The 27096-nt window shown below is 38.1% G+C and overlaps 1 protein-coding gene across 1 annotated transcript; it reads left to right on the forward strand.

Annotated features, from left to right (window-relative positions):
- The first annotated feature begins 8126 nt into the window (after positions 1–8126).
- LOC128364995 (collagen alpha-1(V) chain-like) lies at positions 8127–25861 on the forward strand. Its single transcript, XM_053325613.1, has 31 exons — positions 8127–8224; positions 8617–8670; positions 8805–8880; positions 8989–9033; positions 10140–10247; positions 10413–10466; positions 10588–10641; positions 11817–11924; positions 12018–12071; positions 12173–12280; positions 12372–12425; positions 12541–12594; positions 13652–13705; positions 13801–13854; positions 14004–14111; positions 14237–14290; positions 15344–15397; positions 15536–15589; positions 15977–16030; positions 16276–16329; positions 17201–17254; positions 17338–17391; positions 17478–17531; positions 18919–18972; positions 19068–19085; positions 19184–19237; positions 19453–19515; positions 19835–20000; positions 20302–20408; positions 21677–21859; positions 25703–25861. Exons 1-31 carry the CDS (start codon positions 8127–8129, stop codon positions 25859–25861), a joined length of 2319 nt encoding a protein of 772 aa, XP_053181588.1.
- The last annotated feature ends 1235 nt before the right edge of the window (positions 25862–27096 follow it).

Below are 27096 nucleotides of genomic sequence, written 5' to 3' on the forward strand. Positions count from 1 at the left end.
TGAGGAAAATTTAGTGCCAAGACGAGAAGTGTAGTACAGATGCAAGCAACCCCCCCCCACCTGACAAACTGCACTTTAATCTTCACTACTGTTTATATTTTAGGTCTACTTCTCCTTTCAGTTCAACTGTGCAATATATGTATATATATATATATGCAATAACAATCTCAACTTAGGTATATATTATCACTCAACATCAATATTACTTATTTCCTTTAGTACATGTTACTATTATGTACTATATTTTTTACTACTGTATAGTTTTTTATTGTTTGTGTATTTATTATTTATTCTTTATTCTTTTTGTTGATGCCTTTTTACTGTCCACTTTGCTGCTACAATATTGTAAATTTCTCCATCATGGGACTAATAAAGGAATACCTGATCTAATCTATTCTATTGTTTGTCTATTGTTTAAAATTGGGTGTCTGTTCATTTTCAAGGGTAACAGAGGCATCCCTGGACAAAATGGGAGGTTAGGACGCAATGGAGCAAGGGTAACTATTATGTGGATGATAACGAGTCAAACAAATATTAATATTAATACTACTAATAATAATAATAATATCATTCTTTCAAGTTTTATTTTATTGTCTTTCTGTTTGTGTGCATTAACAGGGTCGTACAGGACTCCCAGGCGTGTTTGGTGTACCTGGCATGCCGGTAAGAACAAAACAGTCCAATAATTTAATAATTACTGATAGTACCACAGTTCTACATTAAACTATATCTGTGTTTATTGTTGCAGGGTTTTAGAGGCCGTGTTGGGATTGAGGGACCAGAAGGAAAGCCTGGTACACAGGTTCCCATTTTATAACTTTTCATCTCATGATTTGTAGTGGTTTCGCTGCACTACTAACTGTTCACAAGCTGCCCAACTCTCATTAAGCCATCTCAACCTTTACATAGTGATATATGTTTGTAATGTCATGATATATGTCTAACTTTTGCAGGGTGGTCCTGGTTCTGTTGGCTCTCCTGGTCCTAAAGGAGATAGAGTGAGTTGTTCCTTTTTTTTTTAACTCAAAGTGAAGAGACAGGACTTTCATGTTACAGTAGTGATCTCTTAGTGACGTTTTACCTGTGGGCAAAAACAGTCAGTGTTGTCAAACTTTGGCAGGTGTGTTAGGGTTAGGGTTAGGTTAGGGGTTAAGGGTTAGGTTTAGGGTTAGGGTTAGGTCTCAGGAGGTAGAGCAGGTCGTCCACTAATTGGAGGATTGGCCGTGCGGTCCCCGGCTCCTCCAGTCCACATGTCCACATGTCCAAATGTCCTTGGGCATTAAATTAAAAACATTATAAAACGAGTTACAATAAATATTAAACACAGAGTGACATAAGCAACACACAATAAAAGCAAATCAAACTACAACTGAACAAAGCGAGAAACAAAAAGTTACAGAATAGCTTCACAGGAGCAGACATAAACCAATATATGTTGCCAATTTCCTATAAATATTTTCTCCTTTACACCTGCTGGTGTACGGTGGTCTGCTGGTGGACGGTGGTCTGTCAAGCTGTAGAAGGACGCTTTTCAGGTGTGACTAGCTCTGTGAAGCAGCAGATGGGTACTAAAGGGCTAAAAGCTCAGCTCAGGTGTATGCTGAAGCAAAAAACTTGATGTGGGAGGAGTTGGGCGAGGCCTTGGAGTGGGACTTTAGGTTGGACTCAAAGAAGTTCTCACAAACCATCAGGCTATTCAGGAGGGGGAAGCAGGGTTTAGCCCAAGCTGTTTCACCAGAGATTCTATCTGTGCCAATTAGACTATAATATATACTATAATAATAGGTCCTGGAAATTCCTGTAGAGACCATTTCTACCTGGCAGCTCCGAATTAAGATTGAAACATTGCCAGACTGTGTTCAGTGAAAGTGGAGGAAATTTAAACATTTAAAGTAGATAACTGACCTTTTTTGTGGAAAAGACATGAGTGATGTACACTTCAACCACATTCAGAGTCAGACATTTGACTGTATCACAATTGATGATTCTTATGAAACTTCTCTTTATGCTGAGCCTTCAAATATGTACATCATAACATAAGAGCAGCATCATTACTATGGAAGATAGAAATCAAATCGGCATGCATTATTGAGGGTTGACACAGCATTAGGATACACACACAGACAAGAAAGTTAGTCATCTATATCTGCCTCTTTGTTCTAACTAATCTTTTATTTTATTGAGATGTACCTCTACATGCCTCTAAAACCTCTTCAAATGCAACAATGTGACAATAAGTCTTGCAGTGATGGGTGCTGTGCTTAGTAAGTTAAAAAAATCACACTGATCTGTGTTTACATGAAGGGATTTCCAGGTGTGGCTGGTGAAGCAGGGCAGGCAGGTTCTCCAGGAGCTCTGGTAGGCCAACACAGTCTTGTCACATCTCACCATAATCTCATACCAATGAGCTGATTCTCAGATTGAAACAGGAATGACAGAAATCATTGTGACTCTTACAGGGTCCTCCAGGAAAGCCAGGTCAAGATGGGATTCCTGGACCAGCTGGGGTGAAGGTGATGATTCAGCTACATTTTTATGTTGATATAATGATTTTTGACACAAACTAAATTGCATGATTCTGGTTGACTGCAGCAATAAAGACTAAATACAGTTAATATTGAATTGAAGTTATTGGTTTTAATGATTTGTAGGTTTTTATTATAAACACATGAATATTTTATTGTAATGTCTCTTTTTTAGGGCTTCACAGGGAAACAAGGGTTGGTGGGCCCCCAGGGGCCAGTGGGCATGTATGTAAGTAACCTTTATGAATTGTTTGGCAACCATACTGGCTAAAACAGAGTTAAGATGTTTGTAAGGAGTGTTGCGTATTATATCATATATGAGTTTTGTTTTTGAATTGACTTGAACATAAGTTTCTTTTTAAACTTCAAAGTAGCCAAAGTAACAAAGTGTCTGAAAGTAAACCGAGGTTACGAGTTTTATTTTTGTTGATCTTAAAATCCATGTGTTGTGTTAGTTTTCTTTATTGTATTAAACACACTTGAGCATAAAAGATTTTTCCAGTTTTTCTTAGTTGGTTTAATCTCATTAGGTTCCACATAAACACAGTTTATGCAAAAAAGAATATTGCGAAATTGAAATGGCCAATACATATAATTCAAAATAAATATAAATACTTTCCAGTACTTAATTAAAAGACTGTTTGTTAAAATACTAACAATTTCTAGGACCATAAATGGAATCTTGAATCTTACCCCAAAGATTAGTAGCAGCGATCTGAAATGACATGTAAACATATATCTTAACATCTGTACAGGGTTACCCAGGAGCTGTGGGTGTAACTGGGAGACCAGGTCACATGGGGCAAAGGGTAAGGCATGGTTCCTATTCATATATTCATACATGCCGTATATAAATTATGTGTATAGCAACTACATATAGTACATATACATATACATATATATACATATATATAGTGTTGGGGAGTAACTTACTACTTACAGTTACAGTTACTGATGAAAATGTTGATGATTACAAAGGCGGTTACATCTGAAGTCACACCTTTAAGATTTTACTCAGGAAGGTTTTTTCCACATATTTTAATATTTAACAGGCCATGTCTCAAGTGCTGGGGACATTTTTTGATCCCGGTCCGTCACTGACTATCTACCCTGCTGTGCACATTAAAAGCCTGTGCCATGTAAAGTTCCTTTCAGGTCATGTCAGAGCTAAATGTCAAGCAGCACGCTTCCTGCACTTATCACCATGAAAGTCAGGAGATGCATCTGACTGCAGCGTCAGATAAAAAGCTGCTGATGTCAAGCTGACTTTACTTCTTCAACTTAAACCTCATACAAAATCTGAAGTGAGTGCTGTGTGTTTCTATCCTGACACATCAAAAACTATGAAAACCAGATGTATATCCAGGGTTCAGATGCATGATGCCATCTTGGTTGGTGTTGTTTGGTGGATTGGATGACTGAAGTCTGAAGAAACAAGACATATTGCGAAATTTAACAATTCATTAATTTAACAGGAGGTGTGTAGGAACCATACACAGGCACAACACCCTGGCAGCTCCTTATCATGCTGGTCACCTGCCTGGTTAGCCTACACACTGCTGTGGGATGGCATCCCATTCTTCAACCAGCAATTGTCACAAGTCAGCCAACATGGTTGTGCTGGTCATTCTGGCACCAACAGCACGCCCAAGCTGATCCCACAAGTGTTCAATGGGGTTGAGGTCAGGACTGCTGGCAGGCCGTTCCATCCTCTCCACTCCCAAATTGTGGAAGTAGTCTCTGATAAACCCTGCTCTGTCATCTTGGAGGATAGAGTTCGGTCTCAGACTGTGGAGATATGGTATTGCCACTGGATGCAGAATTTCATCTTGATATCGTTCTGCATTGAGATTGCCTCCAATGATGACAAGCCTCATTTTTCCAGTGAGAGAGATGCTGCCTCACACCATCACACTGCCTCCACCAAAGACAGCAGAGAAGATTTGACACATTTTTCATGGATGTAACCCACATACTCATCCCACAAATGCATGTTCCTTACAAATGTGGCTCCATTTAAAAGGGAAATAAACAGGCTTACCAACAGTTATTTATTAATCAATAAGATTTATTGCCAAGAAGCATTGTTATAACAAAGAAATAATCTACCAAACACAAATGTCCTTACTTTTTTTGCTGTTTATATAAAAGACATAAAATAAGAAGAAAAAAAAGCATTGCACTAGTTATAAAAGCACGGTGGCTGGGAAGTGCAGAACAACATTACAAAGTGTGAAACACTTTTACAAAGGACAAAACTAATTTACTTTTTAGAAAACAAATTGACAAGATGCCAAAGACTTTTACTAGTCTTGAAACAAATTTACAAATGATACAATCTTCCCGGAAAGGGAATGTACCAAATACTGGAAGCGACGTGGAAGTGACAAAGCGAGCGGCGACAGTCCACCAGTATATTTCCTCAGCTGCTAAATAAATCATTTATACATACATATATATGTATATATATGTAAACCATAGACATGACGGAATTTATGCAAGGTTTAACTCATGAATGAACCAACTGCAATGTAAATTAAACCATTAAATGAACCAAATTACACACAAAACCCCACAAATGTATCTATATGATGGGTTTGATCAATCTCACACATGCCTGAAATCACTCCATATTTTAGTACATACAGTAGTGCACTACACTGTTTTTATCCTCCATCATTGATTTGAGTGTACTAATTGCAAATGTAGATTCCATAATGAAACAAAAACAAAGGGTTGTGTCCATGATAAGAACGCTTGTTTCTGTTAATGATCCCATAAATTAGAGTTATATGACTCCACATCTGTCAGTCAGGATGCAAAACTATTGTAATTTTGAATGAACATTTCCCATTCATTCAAAATTGATTTTTTTTTTAAAATTACTACTATCATTGGGAATATGCTCACTAAACTCTAAATCACATGATGTATGCATTGGAATTCATTGGTGGAAAAACGCTCAGGTATTAAATCAGTGTGTAGTTGTGTCTCTGTCATGTTTAAGATGTCTATGAGTTGTTAGCAGCTCCACTAAAAAGACATTTCCCCTCTGAATGTCTCACATGATTTAATTTCAATAAATGTTTTAGAAATTAATTAATTAATTCAACAAAAATCAAAGATCAGAGAAAAATGTTAACAAAACTGAAAACCAGCATTGTATCAGAACTCATGAATCATCTAACTCTAGCAGACTAACTAGCTAAATGTATATGAAGTAGTTCAAACTGGCTCCACCTCCAGCAGCTACAACAGTAACATGCTGCTCTAACACTGACACATTAATCATTGAACTAATAATGTCATATAGAATATTTGACTGTAATATTTCTTAAATGAGTGTTTGAGAGGTTTGATATACATGATTTATATTTTGAGTTCAAATGTAATGACAGATTGACCTGCAGAGATGTTTAATAATGTGAAAATGATGAACACTTAATTATGAACTTATTGTCCCATACAGATATTATACCACTTTACAGAATCCTTTTTAATTCACTTTTCAACATTTATTTCATAAATACAGACAACAGTAACATTTACAGTCACTGCTCTGTAGAAGACCTCTGTAGAATCTTGTCCAACGTGCTCTGGATGCTGGTCAGAAACACCTGGTTTCCAGCTGTGGTCAGGTGCACTCCATCAGGCAGAAATGTGTTCTTGTTGTAGAACTTCAGGTAGAGATGTTCGATGAATTCACCTCCCATGTAGTCAACGTTCTTCTTCATGAACCTGTTGACAGACTTCCTGTCATTATTTATCTGCACAGGTTTTCCATATCTCCACTGCTGCCGCTCACTGATGCAGGAAAAAGCTATCTGCATGGAGAGAAACTGTGCACGCAGCTGCTGTAAATCGCTCTGCATCAGGAATGCCAGTTTCTTGGGGGACATCAGTCCAAGGTCGTTGCCACCGGCATGGACCACTAAAATGTCTGGAGGACTCTGGTTGGCTAACTCAGCATAAAAACGAGGAAGAACACCACCCCAACGCATCCCTCCTTTACCAAACCATTGAATGTTGGCATGAAGTCCAAGATTCCTGCCGTATACTTTCTTGGCTGCTTCCTCCCCTCGACGAATGTAACTGTCGCCGATGATCCAGATGTTTGACACTCTGGATGTCACCGTACAGGGTCTGGTTCCTCTTGAAGATACCTTAGCCACAGTGCGAGGAGTCTCTTTGGAGGTACTTGGCAGTACTATGACTTTCTCCTCTGTGTCGGTGGTAATCCTCCTTCTCTTCCTCTCTGGGGAGGACATCTCTGGGTCTCTGTGGTCATCTTGTGACACTTCAGAGAAGGGCCTTTTCATGGCAAGTCTTCTCTTGCAGATTTTTATCTTCTTCCTCTGAGGAGAAGAGAGCTGTGCAGTTCTGCGGCTGTCCTGTGTTATTTCTGTGTAGGACCTTTTCACAGCAGATCTTCCTCCACAGAGCCTCCTCTTGTCCTGTTTAGAAGAGAACATCTCTGGGTTTCTGTTAATGTCAGAAGCAACAAAACAACTGGAACTCGCCATTTTACAATAGGAATCCTGTTATATGAAACACTTTCTGAACTTTTTCTAAAACTCTTCTTGATAAGTCAATCAGGAACTGGTCTGGTGTTCTGTACTCACAAAGTGACGTGGTCCTAAAACTTTTGACATATGATGTCATAATGTATGATGTCATAATGTCATTTGGTATGATGTCATAACATAAGATGATGTCAGGTCGTCATGGTGACAGAGCTAGCTGAAAAAGATTCACAATAATCTAAATAGTAAATACAGATGTCTGATGATCTACTGATCTTCTATCTATATTAAAAAGCATAGCTAAAAAGACAGGAACGTCTGTCTGTCTGTCTGTCTTTTATTCGCATATCTCTCGAACCGTTCATCCGATTGATTTCAAACGTGACAGGTGTCTTGCTACGGGCATGAGTAAGTGCAGTGCCAAGTTTGACGTTGTTTGGATAAGAAATGTAAAAGATATAGATAAATATGTCGTAAAAGAAGTTGTAAAAGAAGCACACATTTGCTGCTGCCGCTCTGGCCGCTGGCCCCTCCCCCTCTCACACACTGAGCACAGAGCAGGACCAGAGTTACCAGGATTTCCACTGGTCCGTCAGCGGCGCGAAACGCCTGCGCCACGGTTCAGCTCTGTCCTCCGCCTGGTGTTAACTCACATCGGGCAGAGGACGGAGCTTGTTCTGGGAGAGAAATTTGCCTTTTAAAATGAAGTTGCACTGTTAATACAGTAATTGCGGCAGTCCAATAAAATATGAACAAGTGCCTTTAGGTTACCGTGTTTACTGTAGTAGCAGCACAACTAAAAGGCCCGATTGTGTTAACTTGATCAAATTTAGTTTATTTGGTCTTTTTATTTGATTTTTGTGCTTATCTCGTGTGTCAGTAAGCTATGTAGCTAGATTGTTTCTTTATCTGTCTGTTTTATTTGGGTTTGTTGCTGAAATACAATCTGTAGGCTGCATGGGTTGTTTTATTTTGAAATACGGAAGTTTTATTATGCCGATTCTGTGTCTGACTTCCTGTCTGGTGCAATCTGCTCTGAGCTTGACAAGCTTTTGAAACTGCTCCATCAAATATAGAAATGCTGCGGATTGATAACGTTGTGGCGCAGAGAGCTAGACCTGCCGCGGCGCTCCTGGTGGAAATTGGGCTTAGAGGGTATAAGGCAGCGGAGCTTTGGTAGCTAAAATGTGAAATACACTTCAGACCCTCAAAAAATGAATGGATGAAACTAAATCGAATAGCCCAGGCTACTTTGTAGTAAAAAAACAAAACAAAAAACTGATTTTGCACGGGCACTGCACTAGTATACTGATTATTAAATGGACAATTGAAAAAGTAACTACAAATATCCACAGTGTTGGAGAGTAACTCGTTACATGTAGCGGTTTCATAATTTAATTAGAAAATAAATGTGCAATCTGTTACAGTTACTGATGAAAATGTTGATGATTATAAAGGAGGTTACATCTGAAGTCACACCTTTTAAGATTGTACTCAGGAGGGTTTTAGAAGGGGAAATAAAATCAATCACAAAGTTCCTGTCAAAGTAACTCTTGACTGTTCCGCAGGGAGTTGCTGGTGTCAGAGGCCTTCCTGGCATCCGAGGAAAGACAGGACCTCCTGTAAGTTGTGTTTGATGAAGCTGGATTTGAATCATGTGCACACACACATATACATGTATGCCTGTTTGTCCTCCATACACAGTCTTTCCACCACACACTGTTATGTGTAGGCATTTGGTTGATCTTGATTGTAGTCTGCAGTATATTGATACACTGTCTTCTCAGGGATTGCAGGGCCCTCCTGGTGAGAGAGGGTCTCCAGGACCACAGGTGACTGGACAGGACTCTTTTAGACTCTAAACTAAACTTTGATCACACATCATCAACCATCATAATGTGAGAGGATGTCCTAACTTTAACTGTAATCTTTTCTTTCAGGGTCGTCAAGGAGAGTTGGGGCCCAAAGGCATTCAGGGAGCATCAGTGAGTAGCTCCTACAGAAAATATACCATATGTGTTGCAGCCTAGGATTAATTCACAAGACGGACTGTCTCTCACAGTGTCTTCTATAAATTTTCCACAACATCAAGTAGGAAATAATAACTTTACAGTCCACCTGTGTGTCTTTAGCTGCTAAAGCAACTAGCATGTAAGCTCTCACGCTGGTAACAACAACTTTGAACTGCGTTTTCTTCTTCTGCTTCTCTTAGCGCATTAAACAAATTGTCTCTTGTTGCATCAACAGCATTACCTGGTGGCGGAACTCAAATAGCGCGCAACTCATCAATGAACTAAATGCATTGTAAATTAAACCATTAAATGAACAGAATTACACACAAAATCAGGGGGGTCTCTAAATTCACAATATGAGATACCAACAATAATAAACATAAACAGTCTTGAAATAACCGACACCTCACATATGCAGCACAGTATACTGTATCTATGATCTATGAACAGTCTGATATCAGCTATAAACAGAAGAGGAGTTATACATGAAAATCTAATAAAAAATTAATATTACCTCTGACTGAAACTTGGTTGTCATGAAGAATGCGTCAGACTGTTTTTCTCCAAATGACCTTACTGAATTATATGCAATGATAACGTCATCCAAACCATAAACCTATCTCTTAGATTTCATCCCAACTAGACTGCTTAAGGAAGTCTTTCCCTCAGTTAGCACTTCTTTACCAGATATGATCAATATGTCTTTAGTACAACTATGTAAATTGGCAGTAAAAGAACTGCAGTTTCACCAGCTTACACTCCACAAATGTTCACTGTAATGCGGATGATACCCAATTATATCTTATTAATGACGCTAAGTGAATCCAATCAGTTAAATAAACTCCAAAAGACCTTTTCTTCTACTGAACTGTAAGGAACCTAGGAGTTATATTTGATCAGGATTTTGTCCTTTAATTCCCACATAAAACAAATTTCATAGACTGCCTTTTTTCATCTGCGTAATATTGCAAATCTAGTCCACTCATTTGTTACTTGTAGGCTGGATTATTGTAAATAAATTTAAAACCCTTCTTACCTTGTTGTAAACCGGGGCAAATGTCAATGTTCAATGTTTTCAGGGTCCTCCAGGCAAGCAAGGACCACAAGGTGGCATGGGGAGTCCTGGTTCCATTGGGAGCCAAGGGCCTCCAGGGCCATTAGGGTCGGTCGGACCTAGAGGGTTTCCAGTGAGTGGGTACTTTTCACCTTTCTCTCCATTCCATATTTTAAAAAACAAAAAACCTAAAACTCTGTGACGCTTTCCTCCATAAAGCATGTGGTATATTGATAACACTGTCATGCTGTATGGTTTACTGTATATGTGGTGCAAGATCACTGTTTCCTCTGATCAGGGAACACCAGGGACTGCTGGACTGATGGGTCAGGCTGGAGAGAAAGGAGAGCAGGTAACTGATTATACTGAATATGTCAAATATGCCTTTAAAATATCTAGCCTTCACAAAACCAAATGAGCCCAAGCTGAGAAAGAATCATTTAAGCAGTGATTAACTGTGTATTGTTTTGTAGGGAATAGCGGGTCCTGCTGGTGACGCTGGTGCTCCAGGTCTGAACGGACAGAAGGTCAGTCAGCATCAGTTACAATATGATACAATACATTCAGAAACATTTGAAGTGTTCTGAAATTATTCAAATATAATGCAGTTTTTTTATTGAATTATCCTCAAATACAGTTCTATAATAATCAGGAACAGTGTGATAGATTCCACCATATTATTGATAGGTATGATTGTCATGCTAGGGTCCTCCAGGGCCAGCTGGTGAAGAAGGGATTCCTGGAACAAAAGGTGACCAGGTCTGTAACAGTTACTGAATTTATTATTTTGTAAAAATCACACATTATATATCATGTTTTAATATGAGTAATGAGTAACTAAGCAGTGTTTCACTGGCCTCACTGTGTTCTACACCTCTTATCACACACAAGTTGGATAATGGGCCATATTTTCAGATTGTCATTTTGTTGCTAATAGCTGATAGGTAGTTGGTGGGGGGGGAGGGGGTCACTCATGATCTCAAACCAGAGAAATAAAAATGTGCTATGCCATTGCAATCATAATCACATGGATAGACATGCAGCAGTGACAGCAATGGAGAGTGACACAAAAGGTCCTGTAAATGACAATGTGTTCTCAACTGGATTACACGGATGTAGACTCCAAATCTCATCAACTGTTTTGAAAAGGAATTGTTTAACTTTCTGATTAAAAAATCTGAATTAAAGCATGTCTTCCGATCACAAATCTGTTTTGCTTCTCGTTCCTTCAGTTGGATGTTGTTATCTTCACTTTGCAGTATGATGTATGTGCAGAGTTTGTTTTCATATTCATCGGATGAAGAAGGAAAGATTTCATGCTCACACGTGTATCCACGAGCATGATTTGTGACAGTTTGGAGCCAGTTATGGTCCATATAAGTGAAGTCTCCAGTGCCACATATACTTTACAGTCAATACGGCATATCTTGTTTCCAGTAGTTAAACTTTTGAAAAAAATAAAAAAATAAATAAATATGTATATATATTTGAATGAAATATATTTAGAAAATTCTTGAAATAGGCAGGGACATTATCAGCTATGTTTTATTGTATTAGGTTTGTACTTACAGGGCAGTTATTCATATAAGCTGAATACAAATACACTGAAAAAATACACTGAGCAACAGATGAAATAACTCAGATAACCACTGCAGACAATATTTGACAACTGTCAAACAATGTTACCATCTTGGGAAAACAGGGAGCTCCAGGTCCCCGGGGACAACCAGGGCCTAAGGGACCAAAGGGAGAGCCAGGACTTCAGGGTTCCCAGGGGCTGAAGGGTAAGCCTGGGCAGAGGGGTAAAGAGGTAAGATGTAATGTCATTCTATGCAACCATTTTATTCAGCCACTGGTAGAAAGATTTGTGCTTTTCTTTTCTTCATTGTGTTTCTTTGTGCAGGGAGATTTTGGAGAGTCTGGCATTCGTGGGAATCTAGGTGCTAAAGGAGCAAAGGTCATTTCCATTTCAGCATTGTTTTTTTTTTTTTTTTGCTTGTTTGAGACAGTTATTACCTTTTACTGCTCACATCACTTATCATAAATTGTTTTTCACAGGGAGATGTGGGAAATCATGGCTTATTAGGATCAGAGGGGCCCCTAGGGGTCCCAGGAACACGAGGGCCAAGAGGGTTAAAAGGAGAAAAGGGTTATGCCGGGTTAATGGTAAATTTCTATCCGTCAGTCCACCTATCTATATCACCACATGTCTATCCACTGTCCAATACTTGTTCTCACTGCCAGATTCTTCTTTCAGGCGCAGGGAGGCCTGGTGGGAAAAGTTGGAATATCAGGCTTATTAGGACTACGAGTGAGTAATGTTTCCTTCTACATACTACACTTGATATGTATGACTGTGTTGAATTATTGTCATAGTGCCATTTGGTATCTTTACATTTCTGGTAATTGCTGTGCATGTATTTCAGGGGTTTCCAGGTATTTTTGGGATTCAGGGGCCTGATGGGCCACCAGGACAAAAGGTAGACCATCTCACTGCTTATTCTACAACTCTAGAGTCAAACAAAGAAAACACATCCTGAAACAACACATTGGTCTTAATGTTAATGTTTTAAAGGATACATTCTCATTTTTTTTTCGAGTCAGTCTCACATGCCACATGTATGTTGAAATAACAATGGTTCACTGTAATCACTCCTTACATCCATAGTTAGAGAGTTTAGAGTTTGGACAATCTAGTGGGTATCTTTGTTGTTGTACTGTAGTTGAAAGTTTATGGCAGATGTTTTGTCCCAGCAGTAAATCTACATGCAACCCAGCAAGAAAGAAAATCGATGCAAAAATGAGAATCTTCAAATATAAGGCTGTCATTTTGGACGTTACGCAGTTGTAATCTTCACTCCACAATAATGTTGCTGGCTAATAAATTATTTGCCTTGCTAAGAGTGTTTTGTGAAAGCAATCATGTCAGCCTCTTTGGATTTGTAAGGGAGGGGCTCCACTGGCAACCCATACATAGCCAGTAGGGAGCAAGACTGTAAGCTGTTGTAGTCAAGCCTACATCAAAAATCAGGGACCAAATGTTCCCAACTTTGGGCAAAACCAGGACATATGTGAGTGGTTTGGTTAAAGGATCAGGAAATTGAGATTTACTGAAGCTCTCGGCTCTGTGCACCACTTTTAGTTGGACATGGTGTTTTTAGAAACTTCAGATATAAGCCCCATCCGCTTTTGGAGATAGTTTGAAAAGGCTCTCCAATTTTGATTCTTCTGGCGACCTGGGAAAGAAATCTAACTTTGTACGTACAAAGTGACAGACCTGAAGACTAAATATAAGAAAACATATATCACCATCATAGTGGTCCTTGAAACAGTTGATACCTAGTCTCCTCCAGAGAGTAAAGGTTAAGTCTTAAATGGAGGGAGTAAATAAGTGGTTAATGCTAATAGGCCCCAGAGATGATACTTTAAAAAACTGCTAAAGGTTGACAGAACTCTATCTGTATCTTTTAAGTGGACAGCATCAAAATGTTTGAGAATTTAAAAAGTTGTAATGAATTGGTTTGGTCCTCTCTACAGGGGGACAAAGGTCCTGCTGGTTTGACTGGAAATCCAGGAACACCAGGTCTCAAGGTAGGACACCACTACTGCTAATGATTGTCACATAAAGCTGATCTAATACCAATGTTGTCTTGATTACCTTCACACTATGTGCTGTCTAATGATAGGGGGTGGCAGGAGGCAGAGGTGTAAAAGGTGACATGGGAAAGCCTGGACCAGTGGTAAGTAGTTACTAACTCTTCTTGATTTTCCCCTTTGATTTTATTTCATGGTCAATTAATCCTACATTAATAAGCCACTCTACCTGCAAATGACGTTCTCTTTTAGCGCTTGTTATCCTATCATTACTTTTGATATTTTTAACCTTCAGGGGCCTGCAGGGATTGCTGGAAGACCAGGTGAGCCTGGTATGAAAGGTTTTTCTGGACCCACGGGCCTGAGAGGAGAGCCTGGAAACAAAGGGGAGTCAGGAGAGCCGGTGAGAATTCCAGCTGTTCTGAGATGGATAAAGAGAGAATGTAGCTCCGTACACAGCATGGTGGCAGATATTGATTTTTTACATGAGGAATAATTGGTAGTGATGGTTCATCTTTGTGTTTGCAGGGTGCTGATGGTGAGACAGGAAGTAAAGGACCTACAGGATTAACAGGACCAGAGGTAAGACCAGGACCTGCTCAAACCCTGGTTTCTGGGTCACATAAAGAATCTTCTAGACATCAGGCTGGTCAGCAGTGTATATTGTTTTAAAAAGGATCTGAAAACCAATTTATAGACAAGCCCTCCATTTATAATATGTGCTTCATCTTAGCTTGTTAATAGTGCAGTTCCTCTAAGGAATGATGAAATCCATGATAACCGTGGAGCAAGAGCATTAACAGCAATATGAATAAACAACATGCTAGCTCACTCACTTGAGGAAATAAGGGAGGTTCAATATTTGCAAAGTATCAAATTGGTACAGAGCCTTGCAATGGCAGACGTTGTAACTTGTCAAAGCAGGAAAAGCACAGTTATACATAATATTAAACAGTGGTATTATGTGTCCCATTAAGCTATTCATGTTATTAAATCCACCTCTGCCTTTCCTGCTTTGACAAGTTGAAATGTCAACTGTGAAAATAGTTTATTGGCTGCAGAGAGGGAAAAAAATCTTTCCTAAGAAAGCTTTGTTGAATCCAGCACTTCCTTGCCTGAGGTTTCTTCCCATTAAAGTGAACGTTTTTCCTTGCTGCTGTCACCAAGTGCTGCTCATGTGGAAATGTTGGGTTTCTTTGAATAAATTAAAGAGTACAGTCTAAACCTGCTCTATGTGAAAAGTGCCTTCAATCAGAGAAGATCATTCAGCATATAAATGTGTTCTTATATAAAGTATTATTATCTCAGCCAGCACCTTTTTTGCACATTTAGCCATTTTAAAGTTTTTGCACTTTGTATGCATTGTAACATTCATAAACGCCATTATTACTTTCAATTAGAGGCATATAAAGTAAATTCCATATAAAAGTGAAATTGAAGTTATTAAACTTAGGCAGAACAGCCTTGTTACAGAATATGCCAGAATGAAGATAATGGCCTAAAAGGCAACAGGGTTTATGGGAAATATGGTCTAAATGTTGTGACATACTTTGACTTAATATTACTAAACAATACGTCAGTGTCAGTATTGTTCAGCCCTAACATACTTTATACACCTTTGTTTCCATTCTTCAGGGGACAGAGGGTGAGATGGGACCTGATGGTCTTGTTGGTCCTCCAGGACCTCAGGTCAGTGTTACCTCATGAAACACACACACACACACACACACACACACACACACACACACACACATACACTGACATGATACATTGCACATACATGCATATTCTGTATACATCATGCTTCCTTTGTTGTATTCACTTCAGGGACCAAAGGGTAGACCTGGACAGGAGGGAGTGAAAGGACTAAAAGGTCAAAAGGTCAGCTCATGTATGTCATGTCTGTTTGTATATTGATTAAAAACCCATGTGTGAGTCACTGCTGTACTGGGTGACATGTTCCATGGTGGCTACAAATGTGCAACTACCTTCCTTCATGCTTGTAGTTTCCTCTCCATCACTGGTGTTCATTCCTCCTCTCTCCCATTCTATAATAAATAAATAAAGCAGTTTTATGTTAAAAATCAGTGTTCCTCTGATGCTGTTCAGACTGCAGGGGGCGCTAGCCAACCCGCTGCTATGATTTGCAGTGGATCCGCAGCAAATAGCCTCCCCACTACCCTAGTGGGGATGCTATCAATTTATCAATAATATGAATTTATTTATGAGTGTCTGGAACCTGTAATGATTTCATTAGGTTTTTTTCAGGGGGAAGATGGTAAAAGTGGACTTCCAGGAAAGGATGGACGCATTGGGAAGAAGGTAGGATGACTCACCTAGCATCTAAAGTTAATGTCAACTGGAATTCATACTTAAGTATAATTTTGTTCCTTTGTAAAGGGGAAAAAAGGAAAAGCTGGAAATAGAGGTCTAAGAGGCAAGCGAGGTGAAAAGGTCTGTTGTGGTGTTTGACTCTGAATGTCTGTATCAGCTTTAACCTTCTTCTGAAACATACTTCAGATTACTGTTACATTTAATCCAATCTCAGTTTTTCTCTGATCCTGCAGGGAATGATGGGAGATTTGGGTCCATATGGTCTTTCAGGGAGACATGGCACATATGTAAGTTGTTTCTATCCTCATCAGGTTTTCTATAACTACTTTGTTTTGAGTCATGGTGTTGGATATTGTTATAGATTTGCTGCCTTCTTTACATGACCATTTTTGTTTCTATGTGTTTAAATGAATTATTTGTGACTTGTTTACCTCAGATTGCCCCTTTTGTCAAGGCTTTCTTTTACAGGTCCTTTAATTATCAACTAATTACATGGAAATTGAATTAGTAAAAGTCATTTGCAGATATTTGACAATTCATTTTTAGGACATTGTACAGAGACGTGGAGCAATTTGGTACAAATGATGAGAAACAACTTTAAATAGTGTTAGGTTGGTCATTTTTCTTAAACTGACAAGAAATAATTAATTTTCAGTGTGTAGTTTGATTTGCAGTGGATGTTTGTTTCTAAAAAGCTCTATAATAAGGACATACATTCTACATTAGAATTAACAGTTACACACCAGCTACTACTAGGACATTCACTGAAAAATAGTTTTATTAAGACATTTAAAAAAAGAACATCTACATATGAGCACAAATAGCCTTTACTGAGTGGTGACTTACCAACTAAATCAATGTAACACTTTTTTCATTTCTTTTCTTATAATTTGTACTAAATTGCACCACACTCTGTAAAACGTCATAAATATTAACCATTAAATACCTGCTAATTACTCAAAGAATTTCCAGGAAATCAGTATAAAATTAGGGGACATGTAAAAAAAAAAAAGTGTTACCAGTGTTTTGAATTAAGTGAAATCATTCAGCATGACCATTAGTGTACCTTATAATCCCTTCCCTGTTTGTCCTCTCTTTCCCTCTCTCCCTCCTTTTGAATCACATATTCATCTCTTCTCTTCTAATCATTCCCAAAAGGGTGAAGCTGGTGCTCGTGGAGAAAAGGGTGAAACGGGTAGAGCAGGTATCAAGGTAGGTCTTTAGACTGATTCTAGTCATCCACCTGTAGAGGCTGCTGTACACATTCAGTACATTCTTTATTTCCCACAATGCAGGGGGAACCAGGAGTTCTAGGACCACCTGGCTCTCCTGGTGGAGAAGGGTTAAAGGTGAGATGAATGATGAATGATGTAGATATATAACCACTTGTGGCTCTTTCACGTGTGCTCGATAAAGCCTTCCTTTGTTGTCTTAGGGAGTACAAGGCACCATTGGAGAGCCAGGCAAATCAGGTCAAAAGGGAGAGCAGGTGAACATCCTTCCCATTTAATAATGATTGACCTCAGCTGCCAGTAAGCACAGTACTAACTGACAGTCCAGTGTAAGAAATAATATGTATTCAAATCATTCAAACTAAATGCTGGATTTCCATCATCTAAAATTATAATCTGATCTTTTATTGAGCTCTAAATGTAAAAAAACACGTATCTCCCTAAAAAGTAGTTTATTCAAGTGTACTACGAGTATACTTATTTTATACTACAACTGAGGCAGTATACTTGAAGTTTACTTTTTACATACTATATTTTATATACTTAAGAATAGTATAGTCAAGTATACTTGGCTTATACTGAAAAGTATAAAGAAAAGTCTATGACTAAGTACATTAATACTAAGACTTACACTTATACTTTTATACTAAAGCTTATACTTGTACTTTAGTGTACTTTTTACTTCTTTCTGCCACAAAGTACTAATGCTTAGTATATCTTGATCCAAGTACAGAATAAGGTCAAGTCATTGACTTGTGCTTACATTTCATTTAGCAGAATAAAAATGTTTTTAGCTTTGAGGTATTACCCCTGTTATAAACTTACATGTTCAACATCATATAGTATAGAACTAGTACAATGGCACTATATAGAAGAGTGTACTTGTGCTATACTTTAAGTATACTTCAATAAACTAAAATGTGGACTAGAAGTGTAAACCTAGTACACTATTAGTATATAGATGAGTGCGCTTGTATAAAAATTTTCCAATTTAGTCTGGAGAAGTATTAAATTAGTTTACTTTCTAGTACACTACAAGTACATGGTCCGTAGTATACTTGCTATACTTATACTTACACTCAAGCATACTTAATAAAATGAACTTCAAGTATACTACTTTTTGCTAAGCGCTATTATTAAAGTATTATATATCAGAGTGGCAGGTACAGTATATTGTCAACATTTGTGGTTAATATTACTGATTGACACTGAATCCCTTCATTATATTTGCATATACTGAATAAAAATAATAAAAAAATAAAAACAGCTTCCAGACATGTTTAACACGATGAGATACATCAATAAATATTTAGCTTGTCATGATTTTTGTGTTGTTTTATTCTTCCTCCAATATGACAGTACACAAACATACTGTAGTATAAATAATTATAGCATATTTAAACTTTCCAAAATGGTCTTGTACGTTTCTCACACATATACTGCATCATCAGTACAACTTTACACGTGCTGATAGGATCAAGCACTCACAAATGTCATATCCACTCTGATGGTTTAGTCATTGTCCAGCATATTAAGAAAGTTTCACATGGCTGCAAGTTGATTTTCATACAGAATTATTATAAACCTGTGTGATCCTTTTAATTGTGCCATGATACTGATTATAATGAGTCTCTTCTGTTTCAGGGGGATATTGGTCCACCTGGCAGACGAGGTGCTCTAGGCCTGCCTGGTATGCCTGTAAGTCATCTCCAGTTAATGAAATATTGAACAACAAGAAATTTGATAGAGTACACAACACTGTTAACATCGGTAATCTGCTTTTCTGCTTTTAGGGTTTGTTTGGACATAAGGTGAGTAAATCCAACACCACTCTGTTTGAGGTTGAAGTTCTTCCACTGCTAAATCTAATGAAAACAGTTTCTAAATAGAGGCTTTCTGTGATCACCAGGGCCTAAAAGGATTTACTGGACCACCAGGCCCCTTTGGGGAGAGAGGCTTACCTGTGAGTATACTCTATGCCTTCATATTGAAGCTATGTACAGTACATTAACATTAAAATGATTCAATCCTGACTGACTTCATTGAATAAGGGAATGATATATTGTGTGAACATTTCTGTTCAAGACATTTTGACAAGAATTTTCTTCCAATGAATGACAAAGATTGTGTGATGTCCACTGGAGTCAATGTATTCACCAATCATATTGTGTTTGTCAGGGTCTACCTGGCCCACCTGGACCCCCAGGAACCTCAATGAACCTCACACTGACTCAGCTGAAGGTAACTAGCTGATAGGGGATGGCTTAGGCATGATGTAACATTGACAATCTGGCAGGGAATGGATGTTACAGGATCAGTATAGAAGCTTCTGGGGCTTATGAGGTAATGAGAAGCAGGTGAGGATGGTTGGGGTGTGGGAACCAGGTGGAGAATGGCAAGGGAAGAGAAAATGTGTGGATGAAGGCAGGAGCAGAAGCAGAATGGGCAAGGGAAACAAAACAAACAGGACTGAGGCATGAATCGTGATGTATTTTAATTCCAATCAGCTTTATTCTTCTTCCTGGTGATGATCGTCTTTATTGTCTAATTAATATCTCAGGAGGTCATGTACATGTCAGACAAGCCCAACTACAACCTGGTGAAGACTCTGTTAGAAGGCCTCCAGAGAGATCTCCATTGGTTCATAAACCCTCCAGACGGCAGCAAACAACACCCAGCCACTACATGTCTGGAGCTGTGGCTCGTACAGCCCAACTCCACTAACGGTGAGACCAGCACATCACTGTTATGCACTGTCTAGAAATAATATATGACAGGGCTTAAGGATGTTAGTTGGATTAGATTATTTTATACATTGTTGGTGATACCTGTGCTGTTTTGAACAGGTGTGACCACATCTGTGATGAAGTAATGATATTCTAAACTAATAAAGTGCATTTTATTTGATTATACCATGATCTGTATGTTTATCATCATACATGTCCTGTGATTTGGCAGGAGAATTTCAGTCATTTTAAACTGTGTGGTGGGATTAGATAAATAGTTAGAATCTACCTCTTCTTTCAGGGTTGTATTACATCGATCCTAACCAGGGAAGCCCAGGTGATGCTTTTCAAGTTTACTGTGACTTCACAGCAGAGCCAAAAACCTGCCTGTCTCCACTGCAGCCTCAGGTATCAGCAACACACACACACACACACACACACACACACACACACACACACACACACACACACACATTCGTATAGCTATAGTTAGTGAGGACTTTTTTTTTGTCAAGGTTTTATTTATTTTGTTATACATTTATACCTAAATGCCTAACCCTTACCCTAAACCCAAGTCTTTCAAGGTGTGTCATCTCATCTTGAGTCTAAAAATAGTTCATTGCCTCCTAGATGGATGTTGCTATTTATACTATCCTCCCATCACTTTGTCAGTTCCACTTGCACTTAAAGGGAGATTTTGGGACATATGTTTGCAGTATTAACAGGAGTTTCATAAGAATATTAATAGTAAGTGGTTATAGAAATACTCGATTGTATACCTATATAGATTCAAAATACGACAAAATATCAAGCGTCTTTAAAAAACGTAATTCTTTTTAAGGATTTTTGCATGCAGCATTTCATTTTCATACCAACTAATTGAAAGCAAAGACTACAGTAACAGCTAGTATGAAAAATAGTGAAAGTATTATCCCATCTGCTGTACTAAAAATAAGTTGCAGAATGTCATTGTAGAATTCCTCTTTGATCTTTAAAGCATGTTATATCTCAAAATAAATGCCCTGATCTCTACTTTATCCTCATATATAAATGAATGCATGAACAAGTAAACAGGACTTGCACAGTGTTTAATTTATGCTCAGAAGTGCCAATTATGCACATCTTACTGGGCACAGTACAATATTCTCATGTTTCTGATACATTATTAATCCTTACTTTCATTTAGTGAGCATGAAGAATAAATACATTATATTTTCCTAAAATTCGGTGTCTTTGATCAAATGGTGTATGAATATATTTAATAGGGCAAAAAATAATGCAGCTCTTTCTAACCCTTATATGAACAGGCTTAAAATCTAAAATTGTGCTGCTGTCATGAGCAATGAACAGGAGATGACAAAAGTGAACATGTATGCCAATGAACTTGAGAATTGTCAAAAATAAACTTTGATTTATATGTGTAAATGACCAATAAGAGTCACCTAATAAAGTAAACAACCTCATCACAGGTTCCAGTAAAAGCTTGGCTGAAGGATTCTGGCACTGACATGTCATTTCATTGGCTGAGCAGAGTTGAAGACGGCTTCCAGGTAGGTGTCTGATTCACCTTTTCGGTTTTATTTCTCTAAACCACATCTCATATGCGACTCCCCCCCCCCCCCCCACGCCCTGCCTCGCCCTGCCTCGCCCTGCCTCGCCCCGCTGTGCCTTCACAGTTTGAGTATCCAGGAGCAGACGTGGTGCAGATGAGGTTTCTGAGACTGAACAGTAGGTTGTCCACTCAGAACATCACTTACTCATGCCAGCAGGGAAGCAGACAGAGCCACACAGAGAGGGAAGTGAAGTTCCTGGCTGATACTCGGACACAGAGTTACCTTGGGGCTCTGCAAGACTGTGTGGTAAGTACAAGTGATGATTACTTACTTGACTGGAAAATTGTAGAAATCATGTGTTATTATAAGATATTTATTGAAATACTGTCCAACACCAGTGTTTTAATACAAAAATATATATACACACACAAGCCATTTGACAGCAATATAATGCTGGTCACATTGTAAGATATGAAATAAAAAGTAGAGGCCACTCCTAATTTTTGTGGCACAAATTACATGTCATCCTTCTGGGTCTCAGGGCTTTCTGGTAGTCCATTTATTTTGATCCTCAGGCAGCAAGGCTTTTCCGCTGAGGTCTGTCTTGATCTATTGAAACATAATGACATTAAGAATATGTATACCTACATACACTGCTAGCAGAGAAGTGAAAATAAAATAATCACAGTGTATTACCCTGTTCATGGCAGAGTGTTGAGCCAGATTTGGGCAAAGGAGCTTCAGTTCGTCAAAGTCAGAAGCCAGGTCCTGCATCACCTCCAACTGTGACTTCTCCTAGTAGGATTATGCAAATGTTTTAAAGAGAATTTTTCATTTTTAAGAACTTCATTTGACATTTTGCTTCTGCTGCTCACCTTGAAACTGGTCCTTTCCTGGAGTAATCCTTCATTCACAGTGGGAAAGTTTCTGGCCAGCAGTGTTAACTTTCCTACAAAGTCATCATCTTCTCTCTCCACTGCTTGTGGGTTGAGTATGTTCATGTTCTAACCCAGCAGCTAGATTCCTCTGAAGGGTTAAAATGGCTATGTCTTGGGACAGCCATCTTGTGTCCTTTACCTCCTAACAAGCAAAGGACACAGACAAAACAGTCAGTGTGGAAAATGATCTTCAAAACAAAAAAAAAATGTTGAAAATGATGCGATTGTTTCTAAAGTGATGTGCGCAAAAATGTGCAGGTCCTGAGGGTGCCTTTAGAACGTTCGCATGAATAGCACATTATCTGCATCTTTACACACAAGAGCAAGGCGGTGTGCTACACAGTGTACAGACACTAGCTGTGGCCAGGAGTCTATCAGCTGTTCGGCAACACCATTCTGGCATCCTTAACAATAGATATTACAATAATCACTATTTAGTTAGAGATAAATAGAACTATACATAAAATTTAACTTATTTAGTTCTTAGCTGTCATCACAGCAGCACCATCTGTCCCCAAACCAAAAATCTGATCTATTGGTATGGCTTTGATTGTGATGGCCTCTACAATGGTATTTGCCCTCCCATCATTTAATGGCACCATGTTCAGAAACTGACAAAAAAATGTGGCCTTCTCTGTCCAGGTACCTAAAATAAATATTAGTTTCATTTATCTAGCATAAGGTTGGATTTGTATGACTGTATGTATAAGTACCTTATGTGTATATCCAGCTGCCTGGTCAGGGACATATCCGTGGGCTCATCCACCTCAAGGCCAATGACATGAGAGAGGCGGATGGCCTCTAGAATTGGTTGTTCCACAACCATGGCCAGGATCTAACATTTCAATCAACTATTTTGTCAAACTAAAAAAAAGTGAGTAATTTGACACATAACTTAGTATTTTGAAAACTTTCACCAAATATACACACATTATATATATATATATATATATATATATATATATATATATATATATATATATATACATATACAGTATATATACACACATTATATATATATACACATATATATGTATGTATATATATATATATATATATATATATATATATATATATATATATATATATATATATATATATATATATATATACACATACATACATATATTTATATATATATATTTTAATTATTTACCTGAAGTTTAGAGAAGTAATCACAGCCAAGCAGCTTGGCAAGATCCAACAAGGCTCCATAATTTGTATGGTGGGCAATTTCGTGCTTTAGGAGCCAGTAAAGGCATTTAAAACCACCAATTATGGCTTCATGCTCCATATTAATCACTGGCTTGAATGCTGCAGCCACTGACAAGCCTACAACATGAAAACAGTGCAAGTAACTATTGTAAATATGTCACTGATTATAATGAAATATCCATGAGATGGTGCAATGGAGGAGAGACCCAACATGAGCGTTAAGCACATCTTGCCTGTAAGTAGTGCAAGGAGCTTCAATAAAAGCTCTGATCGAGGATCTGCGACAGACTCTGCAAAACATAACGAAAACAGAAACTTCACTTCTTTTTTTCTTTTCTTTTTTTTCCCTCTCTCAACACAGTACAGACTATATCCAATTTGCCAGCGTTCTCATACAATGTATACCTGTAACATAAACCCCCTCCCCCCATCAAACATTTATGTTCCCTCTTGATTTTAAAGCATAAAGTTTTACTTAACAAATGACAATGTTATACAATATACAAATCAAGTCGATGTTACCTTAGCAATAGATGAGAATAAAAAATAAATATACATACAAGTAGTTACAAATAATATAACATGCCTCCATCCCCTTCTGGGGTCTACCATAACTATATAAATTAATCTGGGTTCTCTTCCCGTAGAAGTTCTGCTTCACTATTAATGAAGTATTTAAATGGTTTCCAAATCCCTTTGAATACATCCAATTTGTTTTTCAAAATATGTTATTCTCTCCATTGACATGTATTGTGCCATGCACTTGATCCAAGCTCCTATTGAAGGAGCTGTGTCTTTCTAACTTTGACTTTATTAAAACAGCTACGGCCATAGCTTATCCAACGCTGAATTTAATAGCAGCGTTTTACAACTTAACCAATATGAAATTAGCAGAGTTGTCAAAAGTATTCATATTCATTACTCAGTTAGAATTATAGATACTAGGATTTAAAAATACTTCTGTAGAAGTTGAAGTATCAACTCAAGCTTTGGCCGTGTCAGAGGGGCCTATAGTGCACTACCTCCCCAAAAAAAAACATTTTTCTAGGCCATATTGACTATAATGTTACATTGAATGTTATGTTAAAAAATTTGGGATGAGATGGAAAGTAGTGCAGTTGGCTAAATCTGTCAATAGCACAGTTCAACCACTAGATGGAGACAGTGTGTTTGCATTGAGGACAACACAGGCTATCTGCAATTCATCCCCCATGCCATGTAAATAAATGGAAACTGGATTGAATCGACTCAAAATGAACTAGGTTGTCTCGACTCAACGGGAGGCAGGTATAAGGGAGAGAGTGCGACGACTGCGGGTCAGTGCCATGTACCATGGCAGAGGTGCTTTCGATCAAAGCAGCATGGGCCTAATGCACTGTTGGTTCAAAACATCACTTTACATTAATACTGGGCTACCATAGGAATGCTCCTCCAACTTTAAGCACATTTTACTGGTGTTGATAACTAATGTATATAATAGTTTTTCTTAAGAGACCATGCACCATAATATACTTCAAAAGATACAGATGGATGAAGGAACTGGAACAATAGCAGCAGTGAAAAAAATTGAACATTAATATTGTGGGGGGAAAAAAGCAAAAAAACACAACATAGTAAATCTTTAAAGTTAAAGTAATTATGAAATGAGTTGAATTTTATAAGCGAAGTACACACTCTTTAGAAAACAATGGCATTTTAAAAATGAATGATACAGCTGACAGTTTTTAGTGTGTTGTAGACTGTTTTGTCCACAACATTTTGAGCCATCCAATCACTCATTTTGGATATGAAATTTACAAATGATTGGATTATCATGTGAAGTTTGTCATCTGCAAATCAGTGGAAACAGACTGGAGATGGTAGATTGCAGATGATAATTTAGTGGCAGCATGTAGACAGAACAGGGCCCAGGACTGACCCTTGGGGCACACCAAAGAATGGTAAAGAGTTACACTTGTTTACTGACCTTTTCCATACACTGTTCTCTTTTCCGCAGCCCTCGGAGGAGCTGGAGTCAGGACCCCAGAAATCTGTTTTTCAGTTTGAGAGTGAAGATCTTCAGCTGCTGCCTCTCAGGGACCTGGCGGTGTTTGGCAACAACAAAGAAGACACTGAGGAGTTTGGCTTCACCATAGGACCAGCATGCTTCAGCTAGAGAAGGCCTTCTATCTCTTAGCATTATTGCATCTGTGTGGTGGTCTGCAGCTACAAAGGCAAACCATGCATTTCTGGCACTTTGATATTGTTTATCATTATTGAGTTGGCATTACCTGGTAGTTAAGCCTTGGCTAGCCAAGTTTCTGTGGACACCCAGTGACCTTGTAGATTTTGTTGCTTGCAGTGGGAATAATGGGTCACAAATGGCCAAGCACAACCATAACAGACTGAAGATCATCCAGGAGATTTCTTCTGCACAAACTGTTGGCTTGCCCACTTTATTGTTTAGACCAGGGTTGTTTTTAACCTGAATTAATTTTTTATTTTTTAAATTGACTGTTTTTGTACATTTTGTTGGTCTATATTTGTTTTTTTGAAGCCTTATTTATGTAACTGACTGACATCCATGTAGTTATTTTGATTCAGGTACATTCTTCTTTCAGTTGTGTGGGGTCATGGCCTCCAACATTTTTGACTGTACAGTTCTATGTGTTCCCCCAAAATCAGCCAAGTCAAGATGGTTAATGGTGTAAATTCATATATCAGTGTATGCCAAAGTTTGACTATGCATAAGCACCAAATTAATTGACTTTGCCGTTGGTTGACAATAATTTAATGCAAGTTGGCTGATCCTTTTACTGTCAGGAAAGACTGGAATCACAGGATTCCCTCCTGTGTTAGTATAGTAACTCAGCACAGAAGATCAGAATACTGGTTCATGTCCAACGGATGACTGAATTGACATCTTTGAACAAGTCATATGTGCCGATTGCAGTTTTGACCTTCTATTCATGTAGCTTTTATTTTAAATTAATATTGCACAACTAGGGTGAAGATAAATTCATCCTAAATCAACAAATCAATCTTTTAACTGCATTTGTAGAAGATTATATACTGGCTGATGTAAAATGGGCATAGAAGATAAAATTAGATTCAGTTTGGGGAACAAAGACATTGGCTCAGAAGACATAATAGATGGTAATAGTCAAACATTTACCAGTAAAAACCAATAAAGATTTGTATAACTATGCCAGTGCATGCATCTGACAAAATGACTAATTTAAAAAGGGATTCTTACCAAAACATGCTTATTTTATTTTTTTTAAATGATCAAGTATTATTTGAGGCCAGGCTCAAAAATCCACTATCAGGCAGATTCAGTGATTTATTTTCACCCTCTCTCCATTTGAAACATGTTGGTACTGGTGCTGGTAGAAGTAGCCTTTCAACTAT

Source organism: Scomber japonicus, chromosome 9, assembly GCF_027409825.1.
Source record: "Scomber japonicus isolate fScoJap1 chromosome 9, fScoJap1.pri, whole genome shotgun sequence".
NCBI classification, from domain to species: Eukaryota; Metazoa; Chordata; class Actinopteri; order Scombriformes; family Scombridae; genus Scomber; species Scomber japonicus.